The following is a 27,503-nucleotide window of genomic DNA, read 5'->3' as shown; positions in this document are numbered from 1 at the left end:
TATGAATGTGCTTCTTTTGGGTATATGCCTAGGAGTGGAATTGCTGGATCTTGTGGTAGACTGATTCCCATTTTCTTGAGGAGTCGCCATACTGATCTGCAAAGTGGTTGTACAAGTTGGCACTCCCACCATCAGTAGAGAAGTGTTCCCCTTTCTCCACATCTCTCCAGCATAACCTGTCATTGGTGTTTTTGATTTTTGCCATGGTTCTAGAGTTTTCTTTTTGGTAATATTGTAACATTATAGTTTGAGGATCCCTTCTGAAATACTTGAGCCAAAAGTACCTAATGTTTTGTAATACTTACATATATATAATGAGATATAAGGGTGGGAGCTGTGCAGTTCTAAGCGCTAAAGTTCATTCACATATCATATGTCCTTTAAAATAGTCTAAAGATGATTTTATGTGATATTTTTAGTGTCCCTGCTTTTTGCCTGCATCTTGTCACATAAAATAGGTAAAGAATTTTTCCGCTGTAGCATTATGTAAGTTCTCTAAGTTTCAGATTTGGGAGCATATTTGATTTCAAATTTTTGCATTAGGGATGTCATTTGTTTTTGCTATAGTTTCCCTGTTTTATGCATTAAAAAAAAAAATGTGCTGCAGCCACAATATGGACATAGGAGGAGCAACTTTACTGCACTTTTGCTATTCTTTTTTCAAAAGATCGTATAAGTTATTAGATTTCCTGTGATCAGATGAATTTTCTGCCTTGAATGAAATAAGTTACATTGTACATAAGACAAAGCTAGTTTCAGAAATTATGATGTGGTTACAAGATAGCCTGTAGTGCTTCCCAGGGTTGGATCTCTCTGCTACAAACAAGATGATTATGAACATTAAATATTTATGTGGCACTCTGCCTGCACCAGAAAGCTTTGCTTTCTTTTATTAGCTTCAATTTTCTGTAAATGTAGAGTCCGGGAATCTAGGCCCCAGGGAAAAGTTCTTTTATATTCTGTAATCCATTCCTTTCTAGAAAATAAGGTTTCAGAGAAATCACTTTATAGGCCATAGCAATAGTTTTTATGTTTGTTTATTTTTAAGAGACTGTATTTATAAATGTTATGAGGCAATAAGAGGGAAGAAGAAATTTGAAGACCAAAGATTGGTTACTCCTATCTGTCACTATCTGTGCAGTTGGTTCTGGAGACATGCTCAGCAGTTAAAGCACTGGCTGTTGTTCTAGACAGTCTGGGTTCAATTCCCAGCACCCACTTTTGTTTTTGTTTGTGAGATAGGGTCTCTCGACATAGCCCTTCCTGTCCTGGAACTCACTATGTAGACCAGGCTGCCCTTGAACGCATAGAGATCTGCTTGCCACTGAGTGCTGAGATTAAAAGCATGGACTACCATACCCAGCATACATGGTGGCTTAAAACTATCTTTAGTTCCAGTCTCAGAAGATCTGACTTCCCTTTCCTTTTTTTTTTTTTTTTAAATTTTTAATTAAAGTTTTTCCCTTTATTTTACATATGACCCACAATTTCCCCTCCCTCCTCTCTTCCTGATTCCTACCCCCACCTCCCTTCTAACTCCCAACCCCAACCAATCCACTTCGTCTCCTTTCAGAAGGGGGTAGGCCTCCCATGAGAGTTAACAACTGATTCCCTTTTCTGACACCCTCCACCACCAGGCATACAAGTGGTGCACAGAACTTAACACGGAAGGAAAACATCCATCCCATAAAATAAGAAATTTCAAATTAGTGTAAATAAGAGAAAGAACTGGGGAAAAGAGATCTTTTTTCCCACCAGTATTGTACTTGTATTAAGCGTTAATTTGTTCTAATTTGTTAACATGAAATAGATGCCACTGAATCTGAAGTACTATCAGTCTTACAAATCACTGTCTACTTTTATTTTACATGTGTGTTCGTGTGTGTTTGGTTTAAGACAGTCTCAATTTGTTGCCCAGTGTATCCTGGAATTCATTCTGTAGCCCAGGCTGATCTTCAATTTGAAGTAGTCCTCTTGCCTTTATTGCCCAAGTGCTAGGATTACAATTGTGTGCCATTAAGTCTATAGTTCTCTATCTGTTTTATCTTTTTTATCTTTCTTTTTTTTTTTAAAGATTTATTTATTTATTATGTATACAGTGTTCTAAGGCCAGAAGAGGGAACCAGATCTCATTACGGATGGTTGTGAGCCATCGTGTGGTTGCTGGGAATTGAGCTCAGGACCTCTGGAAGAGCAGTCAGTGCTCTTAAACCTCTGAGCCATCTCTCCTGCTCTCTTTTTGGTCTTTCTAGTGCTGGAATTGAAGCCAGGGCCTCTCACAAGCCAGTCAATCACTGTGCCACTAGGCCACCTCCCAGCCCTGCTTTCATTATCGAAAGACATTTATTATTAAAACTTACTCACTTTTAGCCCGGCATTGGTGGCCCACCCCTTTAATCCCAGCACTCCGGAGGCAGAGGCAGGTGGATCTCTGTGAGTTCGAGGCCAGCCTGGTCTCCAGAGTGATTGCCAGGATAGGCTCCAAAGCTACACAGAGAAACCCTGTCTCGAAAAACCAAAAAAAAAAAAAAAAAAAAACTTACTCACTTTTAGTCTGCCTCATCTTTATAGATCAGTAATTATGATGATCATTTCTTTTCATGTTGTTTTTATTTTGGTTCAGGTTTTTTGAAATGAGTTTGGCAGCAACTGGATCAGTATATCCTTTTACATTATAAATTACGAGAACATGAAGTTTAGCTTATTTATTCATTTGTTTATTTATTTGTTTTTGTTTGTTTTGGTACTGGCAGTCTAGCCCAGGGTCTTCATGCATATAAGGCAACATTCTACCCATGAGCTATAGCCAAAGTCTCTTTAAGTTGTTATCTTAAGATACAGTCACCCTAAGTCACTAAGATGGGTCTTAAACTCACTATTCTTCTCCTTCAGCCTTCTGAATTCAAATTAGAATTAGAGCCCTACCCCACATAAAGAGAAACATAATCAATAATTTCAACTCGCAAGCTTTTGAGCTTGGGCTTCTGTGGTAAGGCCTGTGCAGAAAGAATAGAAACAGTTTCCTCATATGAGGCTGTAAGGACTCAGGCATTATGGTAGTCTGCCCCTGCCACCTGGCAGAGTCCACTCGACAGTACCCTGCTCAGCCCAAGTTTCCATGACTACTAGTCTGCATGCAGGTGCAAAGGACTGCTTTAAGATCCTAGATCCCCCCCACCCCCAATAAAAGAAACCCTCAATATAATGTTGGTCACCATTATAGACATTTTACCACATGGTCATATATGACCTCTTTTTAAATATATAGCACTCAAATAAGTAAGGTTAACCAAAGATTAATAGACACATTTGAAATTTTACAAATCTACTGTTGTTTATTGGTAGGAGGGTTTCCAGAAGCATTAGACATACTTTATCTAAACTTCATTAATCACCAGATCCAAGGTTTTTATTTGTATCTATCTTAACACCTTTGTCACAGCAAATATTTACTAAATGTTTCTTAAAATATGTTTAGTTTGACCAAGTATGTTGGTATGGGTGGAGTGAGGGAGTGTTTGATACTGTGCCTTGCCTGATCTGGAACTCTCAGTGTAGACCAGCTTGGCCTTGAGTTTATAGAGATCCACTTGCCTCTGTCTCCCAGGTGCTAAGAGTGAAGGCTTGGCCACTACCACCCAGCATGACCAACAGTATTCTCCAAGTCAAATTTGACATGATTAGAGTGATGACTGTAAAAGAGAAACCTGTGTTCCAAATGAATTAGCGGGGTCATTCTCTTCTGTTTTTCAGGGTCCTCATTCTTCATTTGAAACGGTACAGCTTCAATGTGGCTCTCTCACTTAACAACAAAATAGGACAACAAGTGGTCATTCCAAGATACTTGACCCTGTCATCTCATTGCACTGAAAATACAAAACCACCTTTTACTCTTGGATGGAGTGCACATATGGCAATGTAAGAGACAATACTTTTTACCTGTACTTTTGAAATGGGTTGTAATATTTAAGAGATTGACCAAACTAGATAACAACTCTCAGAAAAAAATAAACCCAAAAGGAGATTTCAATTCTGCATTATTTTGGAATTTTAGTATTAAACTGATGTCTGAGAGAAGTAATTAAAGAAAAATGTTTACACAATTCTTCCAAACTAAATAGATGCATGTTATAATATGATACTTTTTGAGGGAATGTTCCTACTCTCTAAAACACAAAAGAAAAAAAAAAGATCATTGGTATACTTGGGAATATAAGTGAAATGTGGTAATCTTAAGAATCACCTAGACACTAAAAGTATTCATTTCTGTGTTCATCTCTACAGGTTTTGTTTTATTAGATCTGCATAGGGCTTGGGGATCAATGTTCTTAACAAATGCCTCCGCTCTGTGGGACATGCAAATTTGAGAAATCAAATGTTTTACTAGAGCTCCACCCCTAACAGATTATTTATTCTATAAGTGAGAATTAAGCCCAATGTAAATAACTTCGGAGACTCCTAGAAATGTTTCAGAGAAAGAAACACTTTGCTTTAGATTTTGCTTTGCCAACACATGCATGCTGGGGACCTTAGGACATCTGAATGCCATGCTCTCTCCTGCATGTGTGCTCTTACTTAGAAATGGATGCTACAGTTCTTTTTTGTACTTGAACAGTAATTTGACAAAGTCCTGGAACTGTAGTAGTGAAAAGAATTTTTTGAAAATTTTGTCCAAATCCTTAATTTCACTGTGGACCAAAGAAGATTGATTTTCCTGTTAGAAACCAAAAAGGTCGAGTCTTACTGGGCATGGTAACACATGCCTGTAATTGCAGCCTAAAGCAGACAAATGCTTTAAGACTAATTTGGGCTATGTAGAAAGTTTGGGGCCACCCTGGGCTACATAATAATACTCTTATCTCCAAAAAGAACAAGGAAGGACAGTGTCTTGGCTAAAGCAGAATTAGACATTACAGAAAATAAATGAACATTTCCCAAAATTAATTGATGCAGTTTTATAAGATATTTATCTTTGGGTTTATAAATTACATCGTGTAAGTTTACACTAAAGTCTTGGATCTACTAACAAAGCATGTGTCCAGGGAGTCTTTAGTGTTTGTAATTGTTTTTCTTTCTGTTTTTAGTTGAAGAGAATGTTTTTACTTAATACAAACTGCCCTCTACTGGTAGAGCTGTTAGTGCCTCTGAATGTATTACATATATTTGTGATCACTGATCTGAAATGAAGCTGACAGTCTTTGTATGCATTTTTAGGACTTTAAGAACTTGAAAGTTTGATTTGTCTTTGGGAAAAAATTTTGTTGTAGCCATTAAATGCAGTAGTACATACAATGTTTGCCATCTAGGAAATCTCAATAAATTGAGAGCTATTATTTTTTTTAAAGATTTTATTTATTTATTATGTATACAACATTCTGCTTCCATGTATATCTGCATACCAAAAGAGGGCACCAGATCTCATAACAGATGGTTGTGAACCACCATGTGGTTGCTGGGAATTGAACTCAGGACCTCTGGAAGAGCAGCCAGTCCTCCTAACTTCTGAGCCATCTCTCCAGCCCTAGAGCTATTATTTTATTGCTCAAAAATAAATAAGATGAGGCTGGGTGGTGGTGGCCCACTCCTTTAAAACCAACATTCAGGAGGAAGAGACAGACAGATCTCTGTGGGTTTGGTATCCAGTTGAGTTCCTGGACAGTCTACAAAGCTACAGAGAAACCGTGTCTCAAAAACAAAAAAAAAAAAAGGAAAAGTAAGAAGATGAAATAGTTTTCCTCAAGTTGTTCTTCTCATAGGTGTTATACTTTGTCATTTGTAAAGCTGTTTATTTCAATTATTAGATCAAGAAGAGCTAGAGATGATAATTCATTTTCCCTTTTGAGCTTTTATGGTTAGTTATTTTAAAGTATTGCTTGCTTTTAAGGAGGGTATAAGAAGAGACTTATAGAGTAATTAACTGTACCAGTTCAATATCCACCTTTAATGATGTACTTGTATACATTACATATTTTCCAATTTTCTGATAGTTCTAGACCATTGAAAGCCTCTCAAATGGTGAATTCCTGCATCACCAGCCCTTCTACACCTTCAAAGTGAGTTCTATTTCTTATGTACCCAAATTTTCTCTTTCTATGCATTGGGCTCTCCCTAATCTCTAAGGTTACTCTTTCTCTTTTCTTCTTCTTTTTTTTTTTGCATGCCAGGTGCTCAGTATATTACTCTGGTTTAGATATGACCTAGCGCTCAGGTCTTAGCAGTCAAATAAGGTTCCAGGATTTTGTTTTTAAATTTCTTTGAAAAAAAAAAAAAAAAACTTTGCTAATAGCATTATTTTCATCCTAAAACTCTTAAGAACTGACTATAATATTCAAGGAAATAACTCCTGTCTGAAGCCCCCTTCCTCAAGTAGGCACAGGACCCCACCTATTGCTAGCTTATCTCCTTGACACTGGCAGGAGGAATCCAGAAAGGAAACGAACAGGCACTGGATTGCAGCTATTTTGCAAATACTTCACATTTTTAAGGACTAAAAGTTTAAATAGGAAAGCACATTCTCTTCTGGTCTTGCTCCTCACTTTTTAAAATTGTACTTCCTAAAATGTCACTGGAAATTACTGATTTAGACCCTTTTTTAAATTAGACTGTTTTAATTGACGTCAAAATACATTTTTCTAAAAATTTGATGTCCCAAAGTCTCTTTAGGAGAAACAGTTTTGTTCTTATAAGCTTGTTTGGGGTTTGTGTATCCATAAAATGACATTTAGGAAAAACTGTTTTCCTTTCCTCCTATAATTGTTTTTCAGTGCAATAAAGCCAGATGATTAACATGACTAGAAATCTGAAATGTACCAATCTGAATACTCTTCCTTGCTTTCCAGATACAAATGCACCAATGCTACTTAGCTGCTTAGGAAGTGAGCAAGTGATACATTTACAGGACAAACCTTTTTCACTGCTAAGGCAGGATGCCTTCTGTAAACATCGTCATTACTCATGGCCTGCATCCTATGCACCAAACCACAGTCCTTCAAAGAAACAAATGGTTTTGTTTGACATTATTGTACCTTGGCATGCTCATCAGTTTCCTGGGGTCTACTGGGATGAGAATTTGAAAGTTAGCTAATAAAAGATGATTATAAGGCCTATAAGACCATCATGCAGATCAAATTTAAAAGAGGCTAAGTTCTGAACTGATTACCATTGGTTCTTCTGTAATATTCTTTGTCACAATGACTGTGGTAAAAACATAGTTAGGTGTCACCCCCTTCAACAAAGTATTTACCTGAGGTTTGCTTAATTGGCATGAAATAAAAAATAATGAATTAAGAAAGCTAATTGGAGCTGGGAGAGGTAGCATACATCTGTAATCAGTTCCAGCACCTGGAGGTAACGAGGAGGCCAGCTTGGACTACAGGAGACTATGCGGAACCATTGGTAGGGGGCTAATGTGGTGATTTCTAAGTTATACTGAAAACCTAATAAGCATATCATAGGCAGTATTCAGGTATCTAACTGGGCATCCTGACTCCAATCAGCTTCTCGGATGTGTGACACTGGCCATGTGCATTTTTGTGCTGTCCTCTTGATTTTCATTGAACCCCCTTTTCTTCCCTTTGGTGCCCATGCCTATTTATTTACAGTTTTCACATTTAAATTAACTGTGTTTTTCAGATTTTCATTTTTGTCCTATAGCATATAAGTTTACCTTAACTTCCACCGAAGGAAGTTCTTATTCTTTGATCTTTGCCACTCCTCCACTAGTGCAGTAGCACTTTATCTGGTATCTCTAAAAAATATTGTTTCACATAAATAAATAAGCATTAACACTTCTGAAACTTGCCTTTTAAAGCATTTATCTCTTAAAATTTTAACCATATTGGATAGAATTTTTCTAAAAATGTGTTAATGCTGTTCTCTCTCATTTATTTATCTTCGTGACCCTGGCTGTCTTGGAACTTGTTCTGTAGACCAGGCTGGCCTCAACTCAGAGTTCCATATGTCTCCCTCCCAAGATATTAAAGGCATGTGTCACCACGCTCATAATGTTATGCTATTTTTACACACCTTGAGACAGTTACATATTTCTTAATGATTTAGAATTTACATTATGGGGCTGGAAAGATGACTTCGTGTTTAAAAGTACTCTTGCTCTTCCAGAGCATTGAAGTTCAGACTCCAGCACCCTTGTCAGAATCCCAACCAGAGATCTGGAACTGTCTTCTAGAGGCCTTGGGTACCTCCACACATTTGTCTTGCCCAGATAGATGGCACACTGACACATAGACATATAGGCATGTATATACAAAATCTTTTTACAGAGGAAAAGTGAGTCCACATTCTAAATATCAGCACTGCACTGGGTTTTGTTTGTTTGTAGTTTTGTGTTTGGTCTTCACACAAGATCTCGTTATATAACCCAGGCTGGTCTCAAATCTGCAGTTTCATTGCCTCAGTCTCCCTCCTGCTGCCACTACAAGTGTGCACTATCATTCCCAGCTTCCGTGTTTTTGAATATTGACTATTTGCCTTTACATCAAACAACTTTTAGTTATTTTTCTCCCCCTTTATGATTCTCCTCCCACATTTCATAGCTCTCTTTTCTTATGTAATTGCTGTAGTATTGGAAATACATCGTGTCCTATTACTGTGTTGGGATTTAGAACTGCCTTCTCAGAACTACACCCCACCCCTCAATTTGGAATGTCTGTTCTTGAAGTTAGAGAGGTTGCCAAAAGCCTGACCTCAAAATGATAAATTAAGTGAATTCTTGCTGTCATTTTTAAAGTACACAGATTATAATTTAAAAGATCAAAAATTGGCTCTCATATATTTTTGTAAAAAATGCTGCTTTATAGCCAGGGCTATAAAAGGACAATACCAAAAAAAAAAAAAAAAAAAAAAAAAACCAGACTGGATTAATTGCTCTTGCTTTTTCATGAACTCAATAGAATCTTTATAAAACAGTAACAAACTACATTTGAAATTGGTCATTAGAAGAAAAAGGTACAAAGTTTACTGATGAAGCCGGGCGGTGGGGGTGCACGCCTTTAATCCCAGCACTTGGGAGGCAGAGGCAGGCGGATCTCTGTGAGTTGGAGACCAGCCTGGTCTACAACCTAGTTCCAGGACAGCCTCCAAAGCCACAGAGAAACCCTGTCTCGAAAAACCAAAATAAATAAATAAACAAACAAACAAACCATGGCTCTTTAAGTTATCAAAAGTAATACCTAAGTATACTTCTTTTGATACATAATTTTCTCGGTTAAATAATTTTCCATAATGGAAAAGCTTTTTGTTTTGGTGTTTATGAATCAAAAACAAGCTCCCCCCCAAAAAAAAAAAAAAAAGACAAGACTTTTTCATATATAATTACAGGAAATTCACCTTCAAATCCAAAAGCTCCTTTACTTCATGCCTTGATTCTGACAGTGAGGATGAACTAAAACGCTCTGTGGCCCTCGGCCAGAGGCTTTGTGATGTGTCAGGCAATGAGCAGCAGCCGGAAGATGTGGAAAAAGTAAGTAATGGTTCATCTCTGCAAACAACTGCCTCAGCAAATTAAAGAAACTCACAAGACAGATCGTAAACTTAATGCCTCTGTTTGAGACTCTAGTTTTAGAGAGTGCTTTTTCTAGAAAAATAAACAAAAACAACAGTCTTTGTCTGAGCAGAATGGTACATGCTTGTCCCAACACAGATTCTAGGTTCAAGGCCAGCCTAGTCTATATAGCAAGACACTGTTTCCAAAAAAAAAAGCAATTTAATTTTAAAGAAATTAATTTTACTAGAGATTTGGCCTAGTGGTGAAATACTTTGCTAGCATGTGTAAGGTTCTGGGTTCTGTCCCCAGTTCCTTATGCAAGGGTGGAGTGAATCATGAAGACACAGCTACACTATCTATTGCAGTCCTTAATAATTAATGCTTAAAAAAAGTAAGCTTCTCCAGGTGTACACATCATTCTATAGAGCTAGTAGTTACTTGTATTCTGAGTTGTCCCATCATACAGTAAAGCTGAAGGAAGTTTGTGGTTGCTTCCCTTAAATATGAAAAGAAAGCCAGGAATTCTAGAATGACAGTTATGCAGAAATATATTTTTTATTTACATAATCTTGTGTTGCTTTTATTTTTCTCATCTAAGACTAGACAACATTGCTAGGTGGTTTATGCCTTTAATCCCAGTACTCAGGAGGAAGAAGCAGGTGGATGTCTGTGAATCTGGCCCATATAGTAAGTTCCAGGGTCAGGAAGATCCACTATAGTAAGTTCTAGGCAAGTCAAGTCTATATAATCAGACTCTGCCTCAATTTAAAAAAAAAAAAGAAAAGGACCAGCTAACATTTATAATTGAATATTCACGGAATGTTTACAGTATAATCCATGTGTATCTGGACCAAAATAGTATCTCTGACTAATCTCTGTCTTTTTGAGACAGGATCTCATGTGGTAGCCCAGGCTGGCCTGGATCTTACAGCAGTTTTCTTGACTCTGTCTCCTAAGTGCTAGGGTTATGAACATGCACCACCATACCCAGTTGACTTACTGTTTTGAGTAACTTTATTATAGCAGTGTCCATCTTCCAAGTTTCTATAAGGGGTACACTTTGCACCTGTCATAATCAAGAAAAACTGTTAGGCTTGGAGTTGTAGCTCAGCTGGTAAAGTGCTTGCCAAGCATACATAGAGCTGTGGGTGTGAGCACCAGCACCACATAAACTAGGTGTGGTAGCACACAAATTTAATTCCACACTCATTTTGTAATTACGGGTGGGGGGTGCTCTCAAAAGACAGAAGTTCTCAGTCTTGGGAACTGAGAACTGAACTTGATCCTCTGCAAGAATAAATGCTGACTGCTGAGCCATCTTCCAGCCTGCAAATTTCCACTTTACAGTCTGGGGTGTATTAGATACATATTAGTGTTGAACATTAGATATATTGATAGGCACTTTTGCTTCTTGTAAAAGTAATTCTCTTCTTCAGGATTCAAAATTATGCAGATTAGAGCCCGGGAAGTCCGAATTAGAGAGCTCAGGATTTGACAGAATGAGTGAGGAAGAGGTGCTGGCAGCTGTGTTAGAGATAAGTAGGAGAGAAGCTTCACCTGTGCTCAGCCATGAAGATGACGATAAGCCAACCAGCAGCCCTGACACTGGATTTGCAGAGGATGACGTTCAAGAAATGCCTGAAAATCCAGATGCTATGGAGACTGAGAAACCCAAAACAATCACTGAGCCAGGTAGGTTTCATCAAGATAAGTCTCTGTAACACAAAACTTGGTTCTAGAGCCTTTACTGACGTGTGGCTTCTAAATAATCCAAGCCCTTGGGTTTAGAAATGGAAGTCATGGTGGGATATCACAAAATTATTTTCTAGATTTGTAGAGTCAGAGCATCTTCAATTTTGAATTATTTTATATGCATGCAAAAAATAATTAGTGTGTCCTCAGTTTAACAAGAAACAAATGATGGGGTTCTTATGAGGTATTTATTCCCTCCTAGTACAAGTGTCTCTAATGTATCCCTTGTTCTTATTAGTCACTGTTTAATAAATATCACTTGTTCATATTAATCCTTTGTATTCAGCACTATTACTGTACTTCTAAATCAAGGTCATTCTCCTCTGCCCTGAAATATTTGACAGTGTCTTTCATTTTTGGTTGTCACAGTAGAGAGAAGTGGGTTAAGGATTTAGGTCAGTGGTAGAGTGCTTTCCTAGCAAGCGCAAAGCCCTACATTGGGTCCTCAGCTTGGGGGGGGGGGGATGATGACACCACACGGACGCAAAGCAACAAGGTAACAAGTAGAGAACTGACACCTTTTGTCATCAGCACTCCCTTTTCCATAACTGAGAGGGAATAATTCCATAATTAATTCCTGCTGTCAGGTGACTCAGTAACATCCCTGGTCGAGCCTGCTAAAATTCACAGAATGCACTCCATTTCCCACTCCCCAAAGGCCTCATTTGTACCCCAGTCAAATTATTAATGGTGCTGGGGCTGAGAAACTCTGATATAGATGTGGGAAGATGAAATTGTTGGTCCCAAAAAGTTGTAAGGGCTGGAAGTGTAGCTTGTTTAGTAGCATGCATACCTACCATGAACAAAGCCCTGGCTTTAATCCCCAGCACCCCATAAATCCAAGCGTGTTGATATATACCAATAGTCCCAGCAAGGAGGTGGGAAGTCAGAGCCAAGGACATCCTCAGCTACATAGCAAGTTCTAGGCCTGCCTGAGCTACATTAGACCCTAAACCTAAAGTGTTAGATGAGGGCAAGTGACCTCTCAACAGTAGGTGTCACTAGATTTCACAAAATTCAGGTGTTGTTTTGTTTTGTTTTTTCCCCAAAATAATGTTCTGCTTCTTCAGATCCTGCTTCTTTTACTGAGATAACAAAAGACTGTGATGAGAATAAAGAAAACAAAACTCCAGAAGGTTCTCAGGGAGAGGTTGATTGGCTCCAGCAGTATGACATGGAGCGTGAAAGAGAAGAGCAGGAGCTTCAGCAAGCACTGGCTCAGAGCCTTCAAGAACAAGTAAGACACTTTCTGTCGCCTCTTCATGCTTCCCAGACACCAAGTCACAATAACTAATGTGCCAAGAGTTTACTGTGTGTCAGGCCTTGCCCCTGGCTATTTATGTACAGTTAGTTACTACAATTAATAAGAATGATAATTTAAAAAAAAAATCTTTGGGCATGTTTTGGGTTTGAATGAACAGTTAAATTAGTAGATTTTTTATTAATAAAAAATTAGTTGTTATGTGCTGTAGTTGATGCGTGTTAAAGCAAAATGGGATACTAAAGGTTGTTCCATGTAACCTTTATTCTGCAAGCTGTCAATAAGTACTTCACTGTGATTTTGTGATATATATTAAGGTAGTATATTTGTTTGGTTATTTTCTTATATCTACTATAATTATTTGACCACAATTCCTCAAAAGTATCTAAAATCTAGTTATTTTTAGTTCTGGTAATAAAATATTTCTCAGTTCATTATATAGCAAGTCTGTGCACAGTGTTTGTTGTAATGCTGGGGATCAACCAACAGCATTGCCTACTCTAGGCTGTATCCCTAGTTCTCAATTTTACATTAAAGATTTAATTTATGTGTGTGTACATTTTGTCTGCGTATGTATATGTGGACCATGTGACTGGCTGATGCTCACTGAGGCCAGAAGGCATCATTCAGGGTGTGTGGGACTGGAAATTACAGGTAGTTGTGAGCTAACATGTGTGTGCTGGGAATTGAAGCTGTGTTCTCTGCAAAAGCAGAAAGTGTTCTTAACCACTGAGTCATCTCTCTGAATCCCCAATTTTTACTTTTGGTTGATTGGTTGGTTTTTGGAAACAGAGTTTCTCTGTGTAACAGCCCAGGCTGTTTTGGACCTCACTTTTTAAACCAGGATTGCCTCAAATTCAGAGACCCACCTGCCTCTGCCACCCAAGTATGTGATTAAAGGCATGTGCCGCCACCACCAGGCTTAGTTTTTACCTCTTTATATTAGTTGATTTGACCTGTTGTATCATCTAAGATACTTGACTTAGAGGTACTGTTTTTATGATTGCCTGAGCTAAGATAATCCAAATCATGTTAATGAATATTTCATGGGACTGGGAATGTAGTGCACTTGCCTGGTGTTATGCATGGTCCTGGGTTCAATCCCTAGCATTGAAAAACAAGCAAGAGCTAGTAAGACTCCCTAGAATGAATGCTTGCAGGAAAGTCAGTAGACTAGTGGAGTTTTTTGTTTGTTTTTAAGATAACAGTGTTGAAAAAGAAATGAGCTTCTACTCCACCTTCCTCATAGGTCAAAGTCCAAATATTTATCTGTAAAGTTAGAGAAAGCATGTTGAGCAAATGCCCCCAAAGAAGCTTGTTTTGCCTTCATCAGTTGTGTCTAAGGAATACCTCTTTAAAACCTTAGTTTTATTCTTATCTCTTTAGGAGGCTTGGGAACAGAAGGAAGATGATGACCTCAAAAGGGCTACAGAGTTAAGTCTTCAAGGTATGGAGACTATTTTAATTACATTTTTATTTTGCAGTTGGGTTGTTGCTTTTGTTTTGGTTTTTCGAGACGGGGTTTCTCTGTATAACATACCTAGCTGTCCCGGAACTTACTTTATAGACCAGGCTGGCCTCAACTCGTAGAGATCTTCTTGCCTCTGCCTCCTGTGTGCTGGGATTAAAGGTGTGTGCCACCACTGCCTGGTTTTAATTGCATTTTTAAATGGAAAATAGACATTATAAACATTTTTTAAGACAAAGTCTCATTTAGCCTTATCTATCGTTAGAACTCTCTGTGTAGCCAATGATGGCCTTGAACTCTGATCTTCCTCCTGAGTGCTGAGGTTACAGGCATACAACGCTTACTAGTTTTGGTAGTAGTGGGGATCAAATTCAGGACCTTATGTGTGTTAAGCAAAGATTCCGTCAACTGAGCTACATTCCCAGCACTAAAGTGTTGGGTTTGTTTTTTTTTTTTCATTGTTGCTGTTGTTCGTTTTAATATAGAATCAAATTTGAACAACTCCCAGGTACAGAGAAAGAACCTTAGAAGTTACCAGTGTATCAGTTTCTGTCTGAGAAAATCACTGTTAAAATATTTCCTTTAGCTTTATTTTTATATTTATAATAAATATATATTGTTATATATTATATATTATATGGTGTGTGTACAATATAGTATTACTGTGTTGTCTATATGTCTTCCAGACATATAACTATATATCTTCCAGAGGTCCCAAGTTTGATTCTCAGCACCTATATAACATCTTACAACCATCCGTAACTCCAGTTCCATAGAAAACAGCATCTCCTTCTGACTTCCGTGGGCACCAGGCATGCACATAGCACACATAAATACATGCAGGCAAAAGATCCAAACACATATAACAAGTAAATATAAAAAGTATATACTTATATTTTTAAGTTATTTTACTATTTAAATCCATATCAAAATAATGTTTTTAATCTAAAACAAAACAGCAAGACGAAACATCTATTTAATAAAAGATTTATAGTACCATTTCTAAGATTTCTACAAGAATATGTGGCTTCAATCCTGCAATTGACTTTCCAACAGCTCACTCTGGGGAAGTCAGTTGACAGAGCCAAGTAGCCTAAGATTGACACAAAGGGGAATGGAGGGACAAACAAAGATAGTTCCGTTAGTGAGGCAACTTGCTGTACAAGTATGAAGACTTAAGTGTGAATTCCTGCACCCATGTTAAAAAAAAAAAAAGCCAGGCCTAGCCGGGCTATGGTGGTGCATGCCTTTGATCCCAACACTCGGGAGGCAGAGGCAGGATCTCTGTGAGTTCAAGGCCAGCCTGGTCTACAAAGCTACACTGTCTTGGGTCGGGGGGAACCAGGCCTGCTCATGCATGTGCTTGTAATCCTGGTTTCATAGGGTGGGGAGGAGAGATGAAAACTGGAGGTTGGGGGCTGGAGAGATGGCTCAGAGGTTAAGAGTACTGGCTGCTCTTCCAGAGGTCCTGAGTTCAATTCCCAGCAACCACATGGTGGCTCACAACCATCCATTATGAGATCTGGTGCCTTCTTCTGGTGTGCAGATATATATGGAAGCAGTTTCTCTGTGGCTTTGGAGGCTGTCCTGGAACTAGCTCTTGTAGACCAGGGTGTCTGGGATTAAAGGCGTTCGCCACCAACGCCCGGCAATAAATAAAAGCTTAAAAAAACTGGAGGTTGCTGCCAGCCTACCTCTAGATTCAGTAAGAGAGACCCTATCTCACAGGAATAAGGCACAGAAAGATAGAGTAGGATACATATAGTAAAATGTATTTATATTTATATTTTTAGTTTGTCATAAGCAAAGAACTACTTATTTGCAATTTTTTTATGTAGAACAATTAATCAAGATGATTTGTTCCAAAGGAAATACATTGTTAACTGAAAAAAAGGGGGAGAGGTATACTGAATGTGTGTCTTAGGTAAGATTTAAGAACTAAAGTTGAATTTCCACCTTTGTATTATATTTTAACCCCCCCACCCCTCCCACCCCGTGGCCTTTTTGTTTTGTTTTGTTTTGAGATAGGGTCTCATTATGTAACCCTGACTGGTCTGGAACTCTATGTAGACCAGATTGGCCTTGAACACAGCGATCTCTCTGCCTCCTGAGTGCTGGGGCTAGAGGCCTGTCTGGTTTGCCTTCTTTGGATTATCTGTAGAATTATGTATTGTTTTTCAGTTCATTCATTTCTTGTGGTTAGATACTTTTTTTTAGGTATGTATGAAAGTTTTGCCTGCATATATGTGTGTGCAGTATGTGTATGCTTAATTATTTTTGGAGAATTCATAACATTGTATTTCAATCAGATTCATGTCCCAACCCTCCCCTTTATTATTCCCAGATCTACCATGTCCCTACAGTAGTCCCCCTCAACTTCATGTTTTTCTATATAATCAATCAAGTACAAATGTTACTAACCATATATTGCTGGCTGTGAGATCATCCGCTAGAATGTGATCAACATACCTGAAACCATACTCTTAAAGAAAACTGACTCTTTCTCCCCAAGAAGCCATAAACATTTCCTAAATCCTCTGTAGGAGTGGTGATTATGAGTCCTTTTCCCTTTCATAATTCTGTTTCTGTGGTTGTGATAAAATACCATCACCAGTTTATAAAAGAAAACATTTAAGCCGGTTGGTGGTGGTGCACAGCTTTAATCCCAGCACTTGGAAGGCAGAGGCAGACAGATCTCTGTGAGTTTGAGACCAGCGTGGTCTACAAGAGCTAGTTCCTGGACAGGCTTCAAAGCTACACAGGGGGTAACCTTGTCTTGAAAAACTAATAAATAAATTTATAAATAAATAGTATTTAATTTGACTAAGCCTTTCAAAGTGTTAGAATCCATGATGGTGGAGCAAAGACATGGCAGCAGAAACAGTTGAGAGCTCACATCTTGATCTACGACCATGAGGAGGGATCAAGCAACGCACTGGGAACGGCGCCTCAAAACCTACCCCTAGAGACATGTCTCCTAACAAGGCCACACCTCCTAATCCTTCCCAAACAGTTTCACCAACTAGGAGCCAAGTATTTAAACGTATGAGCCTATGGTCACCATTCTCATTTAAACTACCACATCACTCCATGCTGTAATGTTGATTGACTTGATCTTGGGCAAGCAATCATAGCTGCTGTGAATTCATAAGTAGAACAGCCTGGCATGTCCAAAGATACTGTTTCACTCCAGTCTTCCTGACCTTTGGCTCTTAGTCTTTCGGTCCCTTCTTCTGTGGTGGTCCCTGAGCCTTGGGAGCAGGCAGTGTGGTGTAAATATCCTATTTGTGGCTGAACAGTTCACAGACTCTTTGTGTTTTGACTGGTTGTGAGTTTCTATGTTAACCACTGTCTGCTGCACACAGAAGGTACTCTGATGAGGATTGATAGCACACAATTTTTTTTTTGTATTTATTATCATATATTGTTTTTATTGTGACATTTTCATGTACATAATGCATTTTGATCAAATGTACCCCCATTATCCACTCTTGTTCCTCTCCCACTCCTTCCGACTCCCTTTCTCTGCACAGCTAGTCACCCTTCTGCTTTTCTGTCTTTTTGTGTGGTTGTGGTTGTGTCCCAATATGTTACAGAACTCAGTCCTGTATGTCTTGATGCCAATATGTGCTCTCAGAGATTTTAGGCTGACTTCCACACTGAAGAAGGAAAACCTATCATTATAGTCCTGGCTATGTTGCCATTTTGATACTTCTTTTTTGTTGTTGTTGTTGTTGTGTTTTTTGGAGACAGGGTTTCTCTGTGTAGCTTTTTGGAGGCTGTCCTGGAACTCACTCTGTAGACCAGGGTGGCCTCAAACTCACAGAGATAATACTGTCCCTGCCTCCCAAGGGCATGCACCACCACCATCAGGAGCACACAAATTTAAAGGACAGTTTGATATATGACCATTTTGCAAAATAGTAATAGTAGGTTTACCCCTTGTGTCTGTAAGCTCCCCAACCATTGGTTCTTGGTCAGATTTATAGTACCTGATAGGAGTTTTCTCCTGTGGAGTAGGTGTCTTAAGTACAGTTAAAACACAGTTGGGTACCACCATAACATTCATGCCACATTGCACCCATGCCCATACCTTGCCATACCAGTTGTTACTATAGCTCTCGGGGGTTCAGAGCTGGGTAAAACTGTTGATGACTCTTTTCCCAGCATCTTCTGGTAAACTAGATAAAGCATACTTTTAATCACAGTGCCAAGGAGGTACAGACAGTCTCACCAGAGCCTGTGAGAGACCTAGTCTTAAAAAAGAAAATCCAGGTAGAAGTATTAGAGATGGCTCAATGGTTGAGAACACTGGCTTTTCTTCCAGAGGATCCAGGTTCACACCCATGTATGACTCTAATTCCAGGAGATCTGTCATCTTCTAGCCTCTGGGGGTACTTAAGCATGCATGTGGTGCACAGATGATACATATAGACAAAACACCCATATACATAAAGATTAATTTTCTTTTGAAGGATAGAAGGCTTCTAAGGAACAACCCCAGAGATTAACCTCTACTTACATACACATGCACACTCAACTGAACATACCCGGACATACAGAAAACAAGAAAAGGGACACTTCTTTCATAGGTGCCCATCAGTTACTTCCTAGGGTGCCTGAGTGAATTGGATTGGAACCCTGTTAATAAATGCTTTTTGGTTTTTCGAGACAGGGTTTCTCTGTGGCTTTGGAGGCTGTCCTGGCACTCGCTCTATAGACCAGGCTGGCCTTGAACCCACAGAGATCCACCTGCCTCTGCCTCCCGAGTGCTGGGATTAAAGGCATGCGCCACCAACACCCAGCCTAATAAAATATTTTTTGTTTTCTTAGAATGATGGGGTGAGTACCTCAAGGTGGGATTTTGGTTTGCTTTGGTTTTAGTTTTTTGAGACATGTTCTTGTTTTATAGTCTGTAGAGCCCTCAAACTCACTGTCTTCATACTTGCATCTCCTTGGTGATGGGATTACAGATGGGCATCCTCATGTCTATTCTAAGAACATTTACAAGACCCTTCTTTCTGTTCTTCAGAGTTTAACAACTCTTTTCTGGATTCCCTGGGCTCAGATGAGGACTCTGGAAATGAGGATGTCTTTGATATGGAATACACAGAAGCTGAAGCGGAGGAGCTGAAAAGGAATGCTGAGGTATGGTTGGTGAGCCTGTCGGGGTTCCTTCTGCTCCTTCAGTGTAACACAGCTTCGGTTCTACCCCCCCCCCCCCAGCTGCTGTCAAAGCACCTTCATTTCCTTATCTTTGTCTCTTCATTTCTTTAAAACAAAACAAATACATCCTGGCTGTCTTATGTTCTTGTTAGATAAGAATATGTATGTCCTTATAAATGAAGACATAAATATATTAAATTACCTTTAGTTCTGCCAATTAACTAGCTTTATATTTAATGACCAGGCTGGTCTTGAACTCTCAGAGATCCACCTGCCTCTGCCTCCCGAGTGCTGGGATTAAAGGTGTGTGTCACCACCATGTCTGACATCCTTCTCTTTTCTTTAAAAAAACTGCTTTTCCCAAAAAATATTACTTGGGATTCTAGCACACAGCTATTAATACATTATTTTGTCATTTCCACCTTCACATGTGCTTAAAAATGTTATAACTTAAGCAAAGTTTATTCTGCTTGTTAAAGACAATTAGCTGGACATAGTAGCTTATGCCTGTAACCTCAGCCCTTGGAAGGCTGAGACAAGAAGATCCACCAAGAAGAGTTCAAGGTCAGCGTAGACTACAGAGTAACATCCTGTGTCCAAAGAAAAAAAGAATATTTACAAGTTTTTTTTTGTTTAATCTTTTTAATAAAATCTCCTTTAGCTCAGACTGACCAAGAACCAGTTATGTAACCCAAGAATGACCTGATCCTAATAATATCTGTACCTCCTGAGTGTTGGAATTTTGTTTTTTGAGACAGGGTCTTGCTATATAGTGAAGCTAGTCTAGAATTCAGACCCTTCTGAGTCCTGGGGTTACAGGCATGTGTTCCCATACTACAGATGTTTACAAAGTAGAGTCAGAAATAGGTTGATAAACGGTAGTTTATTGGGGAAAAGTACTCACACAAGGCAGCCAGTGACCTGTTTTGCACCTGAGCAGGATGGACCCAGAAAATGCTTCCTAGTCAGCTCAGCCAGGCGAAAGAAAACCTTGTATGCCTCTCTCCTTCTTAAACCCTTGTTACTTGACTCTGACTTAGGCTTGGTACCTAAGTCAGCGGTACCTCCAATCAGGATTTCTCCCTACACCATACAACTTCAGTTTTTATTATAATAGTGTATTCAGCAACTGTGTGATTATAGTGTTCCACATTTTGAATTTCCAACTTAAGATAATCTTCCTGAAGTGAACTACTTCATCAAAATTTATGAGCATGTTAATTTTTTTTTTATTTACTTATAATGTATTCATTCTTTGGGTTTGACTTTATTGTGACGTCTACAGTATATGAATACTACTTTTTTATTAACAGTATTTTTAATACAGTATTTAAAAATACAGAAATCTATCCATAATTATTGCAGTGACACAACAGCTTTCCTTTTCTTTCTGTTGTTTAGTGTGTAACTGATCATAACTTTCTGTAGGGCTGTAGTTATTATGTGCATTCATGTGAATATGAAAAGCAAGCTAATATGTTGCTAATAGATATAATTTTTCTATAAAGCTAAAAATATGTATAATTGATCTTCCACCAGTCAATCAACTCTTATTGGAAATATTTCAGCCTCATTATTGTAATGTTACAGTGAATAATTAATATATATGTATACTGTATACGTATATATTACATATATAATACATATATATATATATATATATTATATATATATATACACACAAAATATGCTTTTTTTGAAGGTTTATTTTTGTGTGGTGTATATGTGTGTGTGTTCTGTGAAGGCCTGAAGTGGGTCTCAGATCCCCTGGAGCTGTAGTTTTATCGGCAGTTGTGGTGCCTGTGTAAGTACTGGGAACTGAACTTGGGTCCTATTTAAGTATAAGAAGTACTCTTGAATGCTGAGCCATCTCTCCGGTCCCAAGTATATTGCTTTCTTTTAAATTATTTTCTTAGGATAATTTCTGGAGATAGAATTCATACACAAAGGTTTTTAAACATTATAAGTGATTCTTCCTACAGCATGCGTTGAAGATTATATCACTTTTGATTAATACATTTAAATTCAGTATTTTACTTTTCTTGATATGAAGAGTTATACCCACTTGTGCTTTCAGACAGGAACTCTTCCTCATTCCTATCGGCTCATCAGTGTTGTGAGTCACATTGGGAGCACCTCGTCCTCAGGTAAATGGACATCATGATTTCAGCATTTGTTAACAAAGTAGCCCCCTTGCCCCTCTTATTGTCACTTGCCTATCTTTGTTAGGCGTAGGTTGGCTACATTAAGAAAAATTTCAGCTGGGCTGTGGTGGCGCACGCACGGCTTTGATCCCAACACTCAGGAGGCAGAGGCAGGTAGATCTCTGTGAGTTTGAGTCCAGCCTGGTCTACAAGAGTAGTTCCAGGATAGCCTCCAAAGCCACAGAGAAACCCTGTCTCAAAAAGGAAGAAAGAAAGAAAAAGAAAAATTTCAGAAGCTAAGGATGTCATTGATAAAATGCTTGCCTACTACTAGTATGTGGAAAGCCCTAGGTTTTATCGCCACCACTGCATAAACTGATAAGTTGGGTACACATCTGTGATCCCAGCATTCTTGAAATGGAGTTCAGGGCGAGTCTGAGCTATATGAGATCCCATCTATAAAAAGATAAAAACTTTAAAAATAATGCCTTTAATAAATACTGTCGCCAGGTGTTGGTGGCCCACACCTTTAATCCCAGCACGCAGAGGCAGAGGCCGAGGCAGAGGCAGGTGGATCTCTCTGAGTTCAAAGTCAACCACCAAAAAAATAATAGTAATAATAATAATAATGAAGCTTCCTCTGAGCAAATACATTTATTATTAAAAAGTTGTCTCGGCCTGGAGAAATGATTCAGTGGATAAAATACTTGCCTTCCAAGCATGAGGACTAGAATTTGGATTCCAGCACCCACATAAAAATCCAGTGGCCTGTCTAGAAAAGCCTATTCTCAAAGGAGACAAGACACAAGGGATCCCCAGGGAAAGCCAGCTAGCTAGATTAGTGAACATTCTGAGTTCAATAAGGCATCTCCCACAGTAAATAGAGTAGGAAGTGGTTGAGGAAGAGACATGCGTGCCATTTATGCAGAAAATAAAGTAAATAGATGTTTCTCTGGGTTTGGAACATTTCTTGTTTTGTTTTGATTTGCTTTTAGAGACAGGGTTTCTCTGTAGCTTTGGAGGCTGCCTTGGAACTTGCTCAGTAGACCAGGCTGACCTTGAACTCACAGAGATCTTGCTGTCTGCCTCCTGAATGCTGGGATAAAGGCATGCGCCACCACTGCCTGGCGGTTTGGCACATTTCTGTAATGATACCAAACACTTAAAGAAATGTGCCAAACACTTAAAGGCAGAAGCTACATGGTAGAAAAAACTCTAGGCTTTGCAAAGTACATAGGTGAGTTTAAGGTTAGCCAAGCTCTCTAAAGACACCCTGTCTCATATGGCCAAGAGCTGAAATGCAGCTCTGTTGTAGAGTACTACACACAAAGTTCTCTGTACATAGTTTTCAGATGAATTTTAGAAAGAAATATTGCTGAGGCAGAGAATAATTGAGGGTTTCTCTTTCTCAGGCTTCTGGTAGCCAAGAAAAATGTGACATGTTTTAGAAAACTTAATTTCAGATTTTGTCTGTTTCAGGTCATTACATAAGTGATGTGTATGACATTAAGAAACAGGCATGGTTCACATACAATGATCTGGAAGTCTCTAAAATCCAAGAGGCTACTGTGCAGAGTGACCGAGATCGGAGCGGCTACATCTTCTTCTACATGCACAAGTAAGAAGCCAACCCAGAAGGTAGAAGAAGCACAGGATGAAATTACGTAGACTCTTCTTGGGAACGAGATGCTCCCATCACTTTATTATAACTCCCGAATATTTCTCTGTTAGCTCAACATTATCATCTCACAGGGTTATCTGAGAATTATATTTGCAACAATTTGCTCTGTGGTAGAACCTATCTTATTATGAGTTGATCTTCCAGTTGTCAATGAGGTCTGATCATGTGAATGGGAACTACACAGGATTTTTACCAAAGTCAACGTCTGGCCCTTCCTCGTTCTCAGAAATCAGCTTCCAGAGTTATGATACTCAAACAAGTAAACTGTTAAAAAATTTTTAATGAAATTTAGGTGCCAAGTAGGATTATGCAAGTTTTATCAGTATCCATTTCCTGTTGTAGTGTTTTTCTCCCTTACCTATACTTTTCTTCTTCTCATTGAATTGTTTATTTTTTGTTTATTTTAAGGGAAATCTTTGATGAGTTGATGGAGACAGAAAAAAACTCTCAGGCACCTAGCATGGAAGTGGGGAAAGCTACCCGTCAGGCCTCATGAAGAACAAACTACTGGGCTGGCGACATGAACTGCGTTTCTCTCACTGCCACGCACCTCACCTTTCCTCTGCCTGGAGAGAATTTGGAATTCTACTTGATACAGGAGCAACAGACAGCTCAGGGCCAAACCAAACGACAAATTTCAGTCATGTGCAACGCTCCATGCTGTTTTATGGAAACCTTGGTCTCATCTATAGCTGATTATCCTTTTTCTCCTACAAGAGTGACTCTTTCTTTTATCTTAGGAATACATGTTGTAAATATATATATGTACATACCCACAAACATATATGGAATGAACGGAGCCTTAAAGAGCTAGGATAAGCCACCAGAAGTAGTATGCCTGCTCACAATGAATGCCACAGCTGTTTGGAGGAGAAATCAGAGTGTCCGTGCACATTCCTCTAAGGAAGGTGTGAAGATGCACATATCGTTTGGCTTTTAACTTTTGCTTTTTGGGTGGCTTCACTCAAGTCTAACCTTTCATGTGTTTCTTATGAGTAAAGTTCACTGGAAAGCCAGTTACACTAATAATAGTTTATTTTCCTTATAAGAGGCATTTCTGTAGCCTGATTTAAGTTTTACTTTTCTTTTGATTTTATGACTCATGCTGCTTATATGCAGTTCCCGACCCCCCCCCCAAAAAAAAAAGGATTGTTGGTGCTTAGAACCTTACAGTACCATACTTGTTATTTATTATACACTTGGCATTTTCTCTCAGAGATGCCTCCACATAGTGTGTTCACATACTCCTTTCATATTGTTGTGGTGGTAAAACCAGAAGCTTATTTTCTTCTGGAGCATTTGCCCATGGAGCAGGCATACCCCCAATGGATTGAAACTTCAGTTATGAAAGGTTCAGAGACAGTATTGCTTCAACTGGGACTCCCTTGACAGGGATGCTTAAGGCAGGGAAGAATGCTAGTCTCTTTGTCTCCCAGGCAGAGAAAGACAAAAGGCACGCTGCTTTTTATAGTGCAAACTGGACCACTAAAGCTAAATAAGCACTGTTGCAAGTAGTAGGGTGAGAATTGGGAGGATCGTTGTGGGTAATTCCAGGAGCTATCAAAGGTGCACAGTACATCTCTTAACTTTACAGGTGCTCTGAGTTAAGACCAAGTGAGGATACAGTGGCAAGTGCTACGTAAGTCACTTAGCCAACATTACCTGCCTGGTTAAGCAGCTAAGGAAACCATAAAAAGAATGAGCCTGAGAGAATTGTCAGCCCAAGGGTTATTAGGATTGCACAGACTAGCAAAATGAAGCCTGCATTCGTTTCCTTCCCTTTTCCTTTTATTATTAATGGGAAGGTTACTCTGCATTCTGAGATATGTATGAAACCATATCAGATTTTCTGGGGATGTTAAAACCCATCACTTTTCTGCAACATCTTTTCTGGAAGATTGTATTCAGAGAGCTCCAGCCAGTCTCTTGGAATCTGGGTGCATTCTTACATAATCACTTATAAAGGTCTGAATCATTGAGGTGTAATGGCCTCAGTGCTTCTGTTTAACTACTGATGAGCACTTTGACTCCTGCCTTCTCTTGCACTCATTGTAATGAATGCTCCAAAGTGACACAGGTAGATAGATAGCTGTGTGCTTGGAAGTGACTAGTATCTCAAATGAAGCAGTGAGTGTGTGCTTTAGCACGGTGTCTCCCACCTCTGCCCTGGAGAACTTTAGCTGTTGAAATGATGAGGCTTAGTGTGAGCTGGAGGAAACTAGAAATCACCCCTGAACTGAGGCCTATGTACGTCGTGGTATAGAAGTACACTTGGCACAAAACCAGGTTGGTTTGACCTTCATGTCTTGGGCAGGACTTGATAGTTGAAAATAGTTTACTACTTACAACTTCAGGACTTGAATTTTACATCTGTCCATGCTATGACCTTGTCAGCCTTCCCCTTCTCCCTTCATTCCTTTAATTTGACTGCAAATGGCAACGTGACCTAGACTATATTGATAGGGGTATTGGTTGTTCTAAGCTAGTTGTGTATTTTTTTAAATTATGAGTAAATAATATATTTCTTTTTTTAACACTGATCCCAGAATTGGGAGGTAGGGGGGTAGAGCAGTTAACATGCTGGGCTGGGAAGGGACAGGTGATTGGAAGTGTCAGTCCCCTTCGGTCTGCATAATGACCTTCTGTGTACAATGTCGAGTGTGTGCTTACATTACTTTAAATGACTGACCTGTAATTTCATAGCAATTAGTACTCTATGCAATATTTTTTGATCTTAGCCAAAACTTTTTGGATAAGAAAATAAACTTTTTTTTTTTTGCCCCTGTATTATGCAGTTTAAAAGCTGTGTGTATTTTTTTTTTGTTTTGTTTTGTTTTTTTGTTGTTGTTGTTTTTACTAGCCAAGACTATCATTTAGGCCTGTAGGGAGACCAAACTCTTGTTTTGTAGGGGTAGATGTGTATACACACACTCAAGTTATGGCCCAGCAGGAAGAATAAGTAAATCCATGAATTGTTCTGTTTCTATTCTGATTTCAAAATGGTTGCTTACTTTCTATGTTTGGGCTTAACCTAAACAGCTCAGTAGCAGACACAGCAGGTGTAGATGTATTTATGTTTTAACATGTAGTACTTGCAGGTCAGTTAACTCGGTGCAAATATTAAACTACACATTTTTCTATCTTTCTCCTTGATATATAAAACTCCAAGGAAAAGGCTCTAATAGTGAGAACCTCAGCAAAGTAACTCTGAATTTTTCTTCCATACTGCAGTTGCTGTGATGTGACCACACAAGTACCTGTGCAGATCTCTTTAACTAGATCTCAGTCCTTGTGAATCTTGTATGTATAGGGACACTTAGAAAATCCAGCAAACGGCTCAATACCACATTGCAGGTTCTGTAAGTGTCCCAGTAAAACAGCTGTGTCCACCCCTCTGCCTGTGTTGCAGTACTGTCTCCTTGGAAATGTGTACAAACCCAGACATCTTACCTCTCCCATCATTTTAATCCATCACTTAAAGTCCTATCTATACTGTCTTGCCACCTGGAAAAATACATATTTTATTGGAAAACTACAGTTTCTTGGCCATGGGAGTTTTGTAACAGGACTATTCTCTCTATCACCAAAGTAGACTTTGTGTTTTGCTTTGGTTACTAGATTGAGGCGGTCTCTCATTTCTACATGATTAGTAAATTGTTTCCTTTCCATCTGTGCTATATATCTAAGGTTTGGAGGTTTTAATTGTAGGTGTGCCTGTATGAATAAACGTTTTAGTGACAATGGACTTAGACGTTACAGACAGTTCCTCAGGCCTAAGAGAGGGTGGATGAGCATCTGGGCCAGGATCCAGGTGTTTTAAGCCAGATGCAAGAACAAAGAAGGGTGGTCGTCTGAACCAGTCTGTTGGAAGAGGAGTGGGCAAGAGGGAGACCGCCATGGGTGTGTGCACTGTCTCCTAGCTTTCTGTCCTTTTGGCATCTCCTCACCCTTCCCTGGCCCTCGGTGGGGTTCTTCGTGCCTGGGGGAAGGAACAGAAGTGAGGTTCCTGCACTTGGTGTTTGAGCCGATCCCAGGTGTGCTGGCAGCTTTGGCCACATAATGTGAGGTGGCTTCTTTGTGTTCAGAATGACTTCTGGTTCTGATTATTGATGTGTATGTGGAACGGCACTTTATCTGTGTTTTAGCAGAACTGTTCCTGTGTCCTTTGTTTTTCCTTGTTTTTGTTTCATTTTTAAATTATGCAGAGTTTTGTTTGTTTGGGGGGTTGTTTGTTATTTTAGTGAGTGTGTGAGAGACATTAAAGCCTTTATTAACCTTATGTTAGTTTGACTTATTTCTTTAAAGGGACACATTCCTGGGGACACTGAATGACCAGTTGTTTTAAGTGGAAATCACCTTCTGTTGGCTTCTGATTGGACTTCTTGTAGCAAACCCATGTTCCTGATACTGCCATCTGAGGAGTCTAAAGCTTTGCAGAGACTTCTGGGTAACAGCATGTAAGCCCAGCGTTGGCTTTTAGCTAAGCTTTCCCTTTGTCATGTCAGAGTATGAAGGAAGGGTGAAATAAC

The 27,503-nt window shown here is 39.0% G+C and overlaps 1 protein-coding gene across 2 annotated transcripts in view; it reads left to right on the top strand.

Annotated features, from left to right (window-relative positions):
• Positions 1–27,253, top strand: part of Usp37 (ubiquitin specific peptidase 37) — a 66,969-nt gene extending 39,716 nt beyond the window's left edge. Inside the window, exons 17-26 of one of the 2 annotated variants that reach the window (XM_027397217.2) lie at positions 3,754–3,918; positions 5,988–6,053; positions 9,337–9,478; positions 10,939–11,194; positions 12,325–12,491; positions 13,902–13,962; positions 19,016–19,131; positions 21,227–21,296; positions 22,773–22,911; positions 23,383–27,253. In XM_027397217.2, coding sequence (XP_027253018.1) covers positions 3,754–3,918; positions 5,988–6,053; positions 9,337–9,478; positions 10,939–11,194; positions 12,325–12,491; positions 13,902–13,962; positions 19,016–19,131; positions 21,227–21,296; positions 22,773–22,911; positions 23,383–23,470 — 1,270 coding nt within the window. In that variant the 3' untranslated portion in view covers positions 23,471–27,253. The remainder of the gene's footprint in view (positions 1–3,753; positions 3,919–5,987; positions 6,054–9,336; positions 9,479–10,938; positions 11,195–12,324; positions 12,492–13,901; positions 13,963–19,015; positions 19,132–21,226; positions 21,297–22,772; positions 22,912–23,382) is intronic. The other variant, XM_027397218.2, reaches the window with a different exon arrangement.
• The last annotated feature ends 250 nt before the right edge of the window (positions 27,254–27,503 follow it).

The sequence above is a fragment of the Cricetulus griseus genome, chromosome 2, assembly GCF_003668045.3.
Source record: "Cricetulus griseus strain 17A/GY chromosome 2, alternate assembly CriGri-PICRH-1.0, whole genome shotgun sequence".
Taxonomy (NCBI): domain Eukaryota; kingdom Metazoa; phylum Chordata; class Mammalia; order Rodentia; family Cricetidae; genus Cricetulus; species Cricetulus griseus.
Note: the sequence above shows the minus strand (reverse complement) of the source record. Positions and strands in the feature narration are given on the sequence as shown.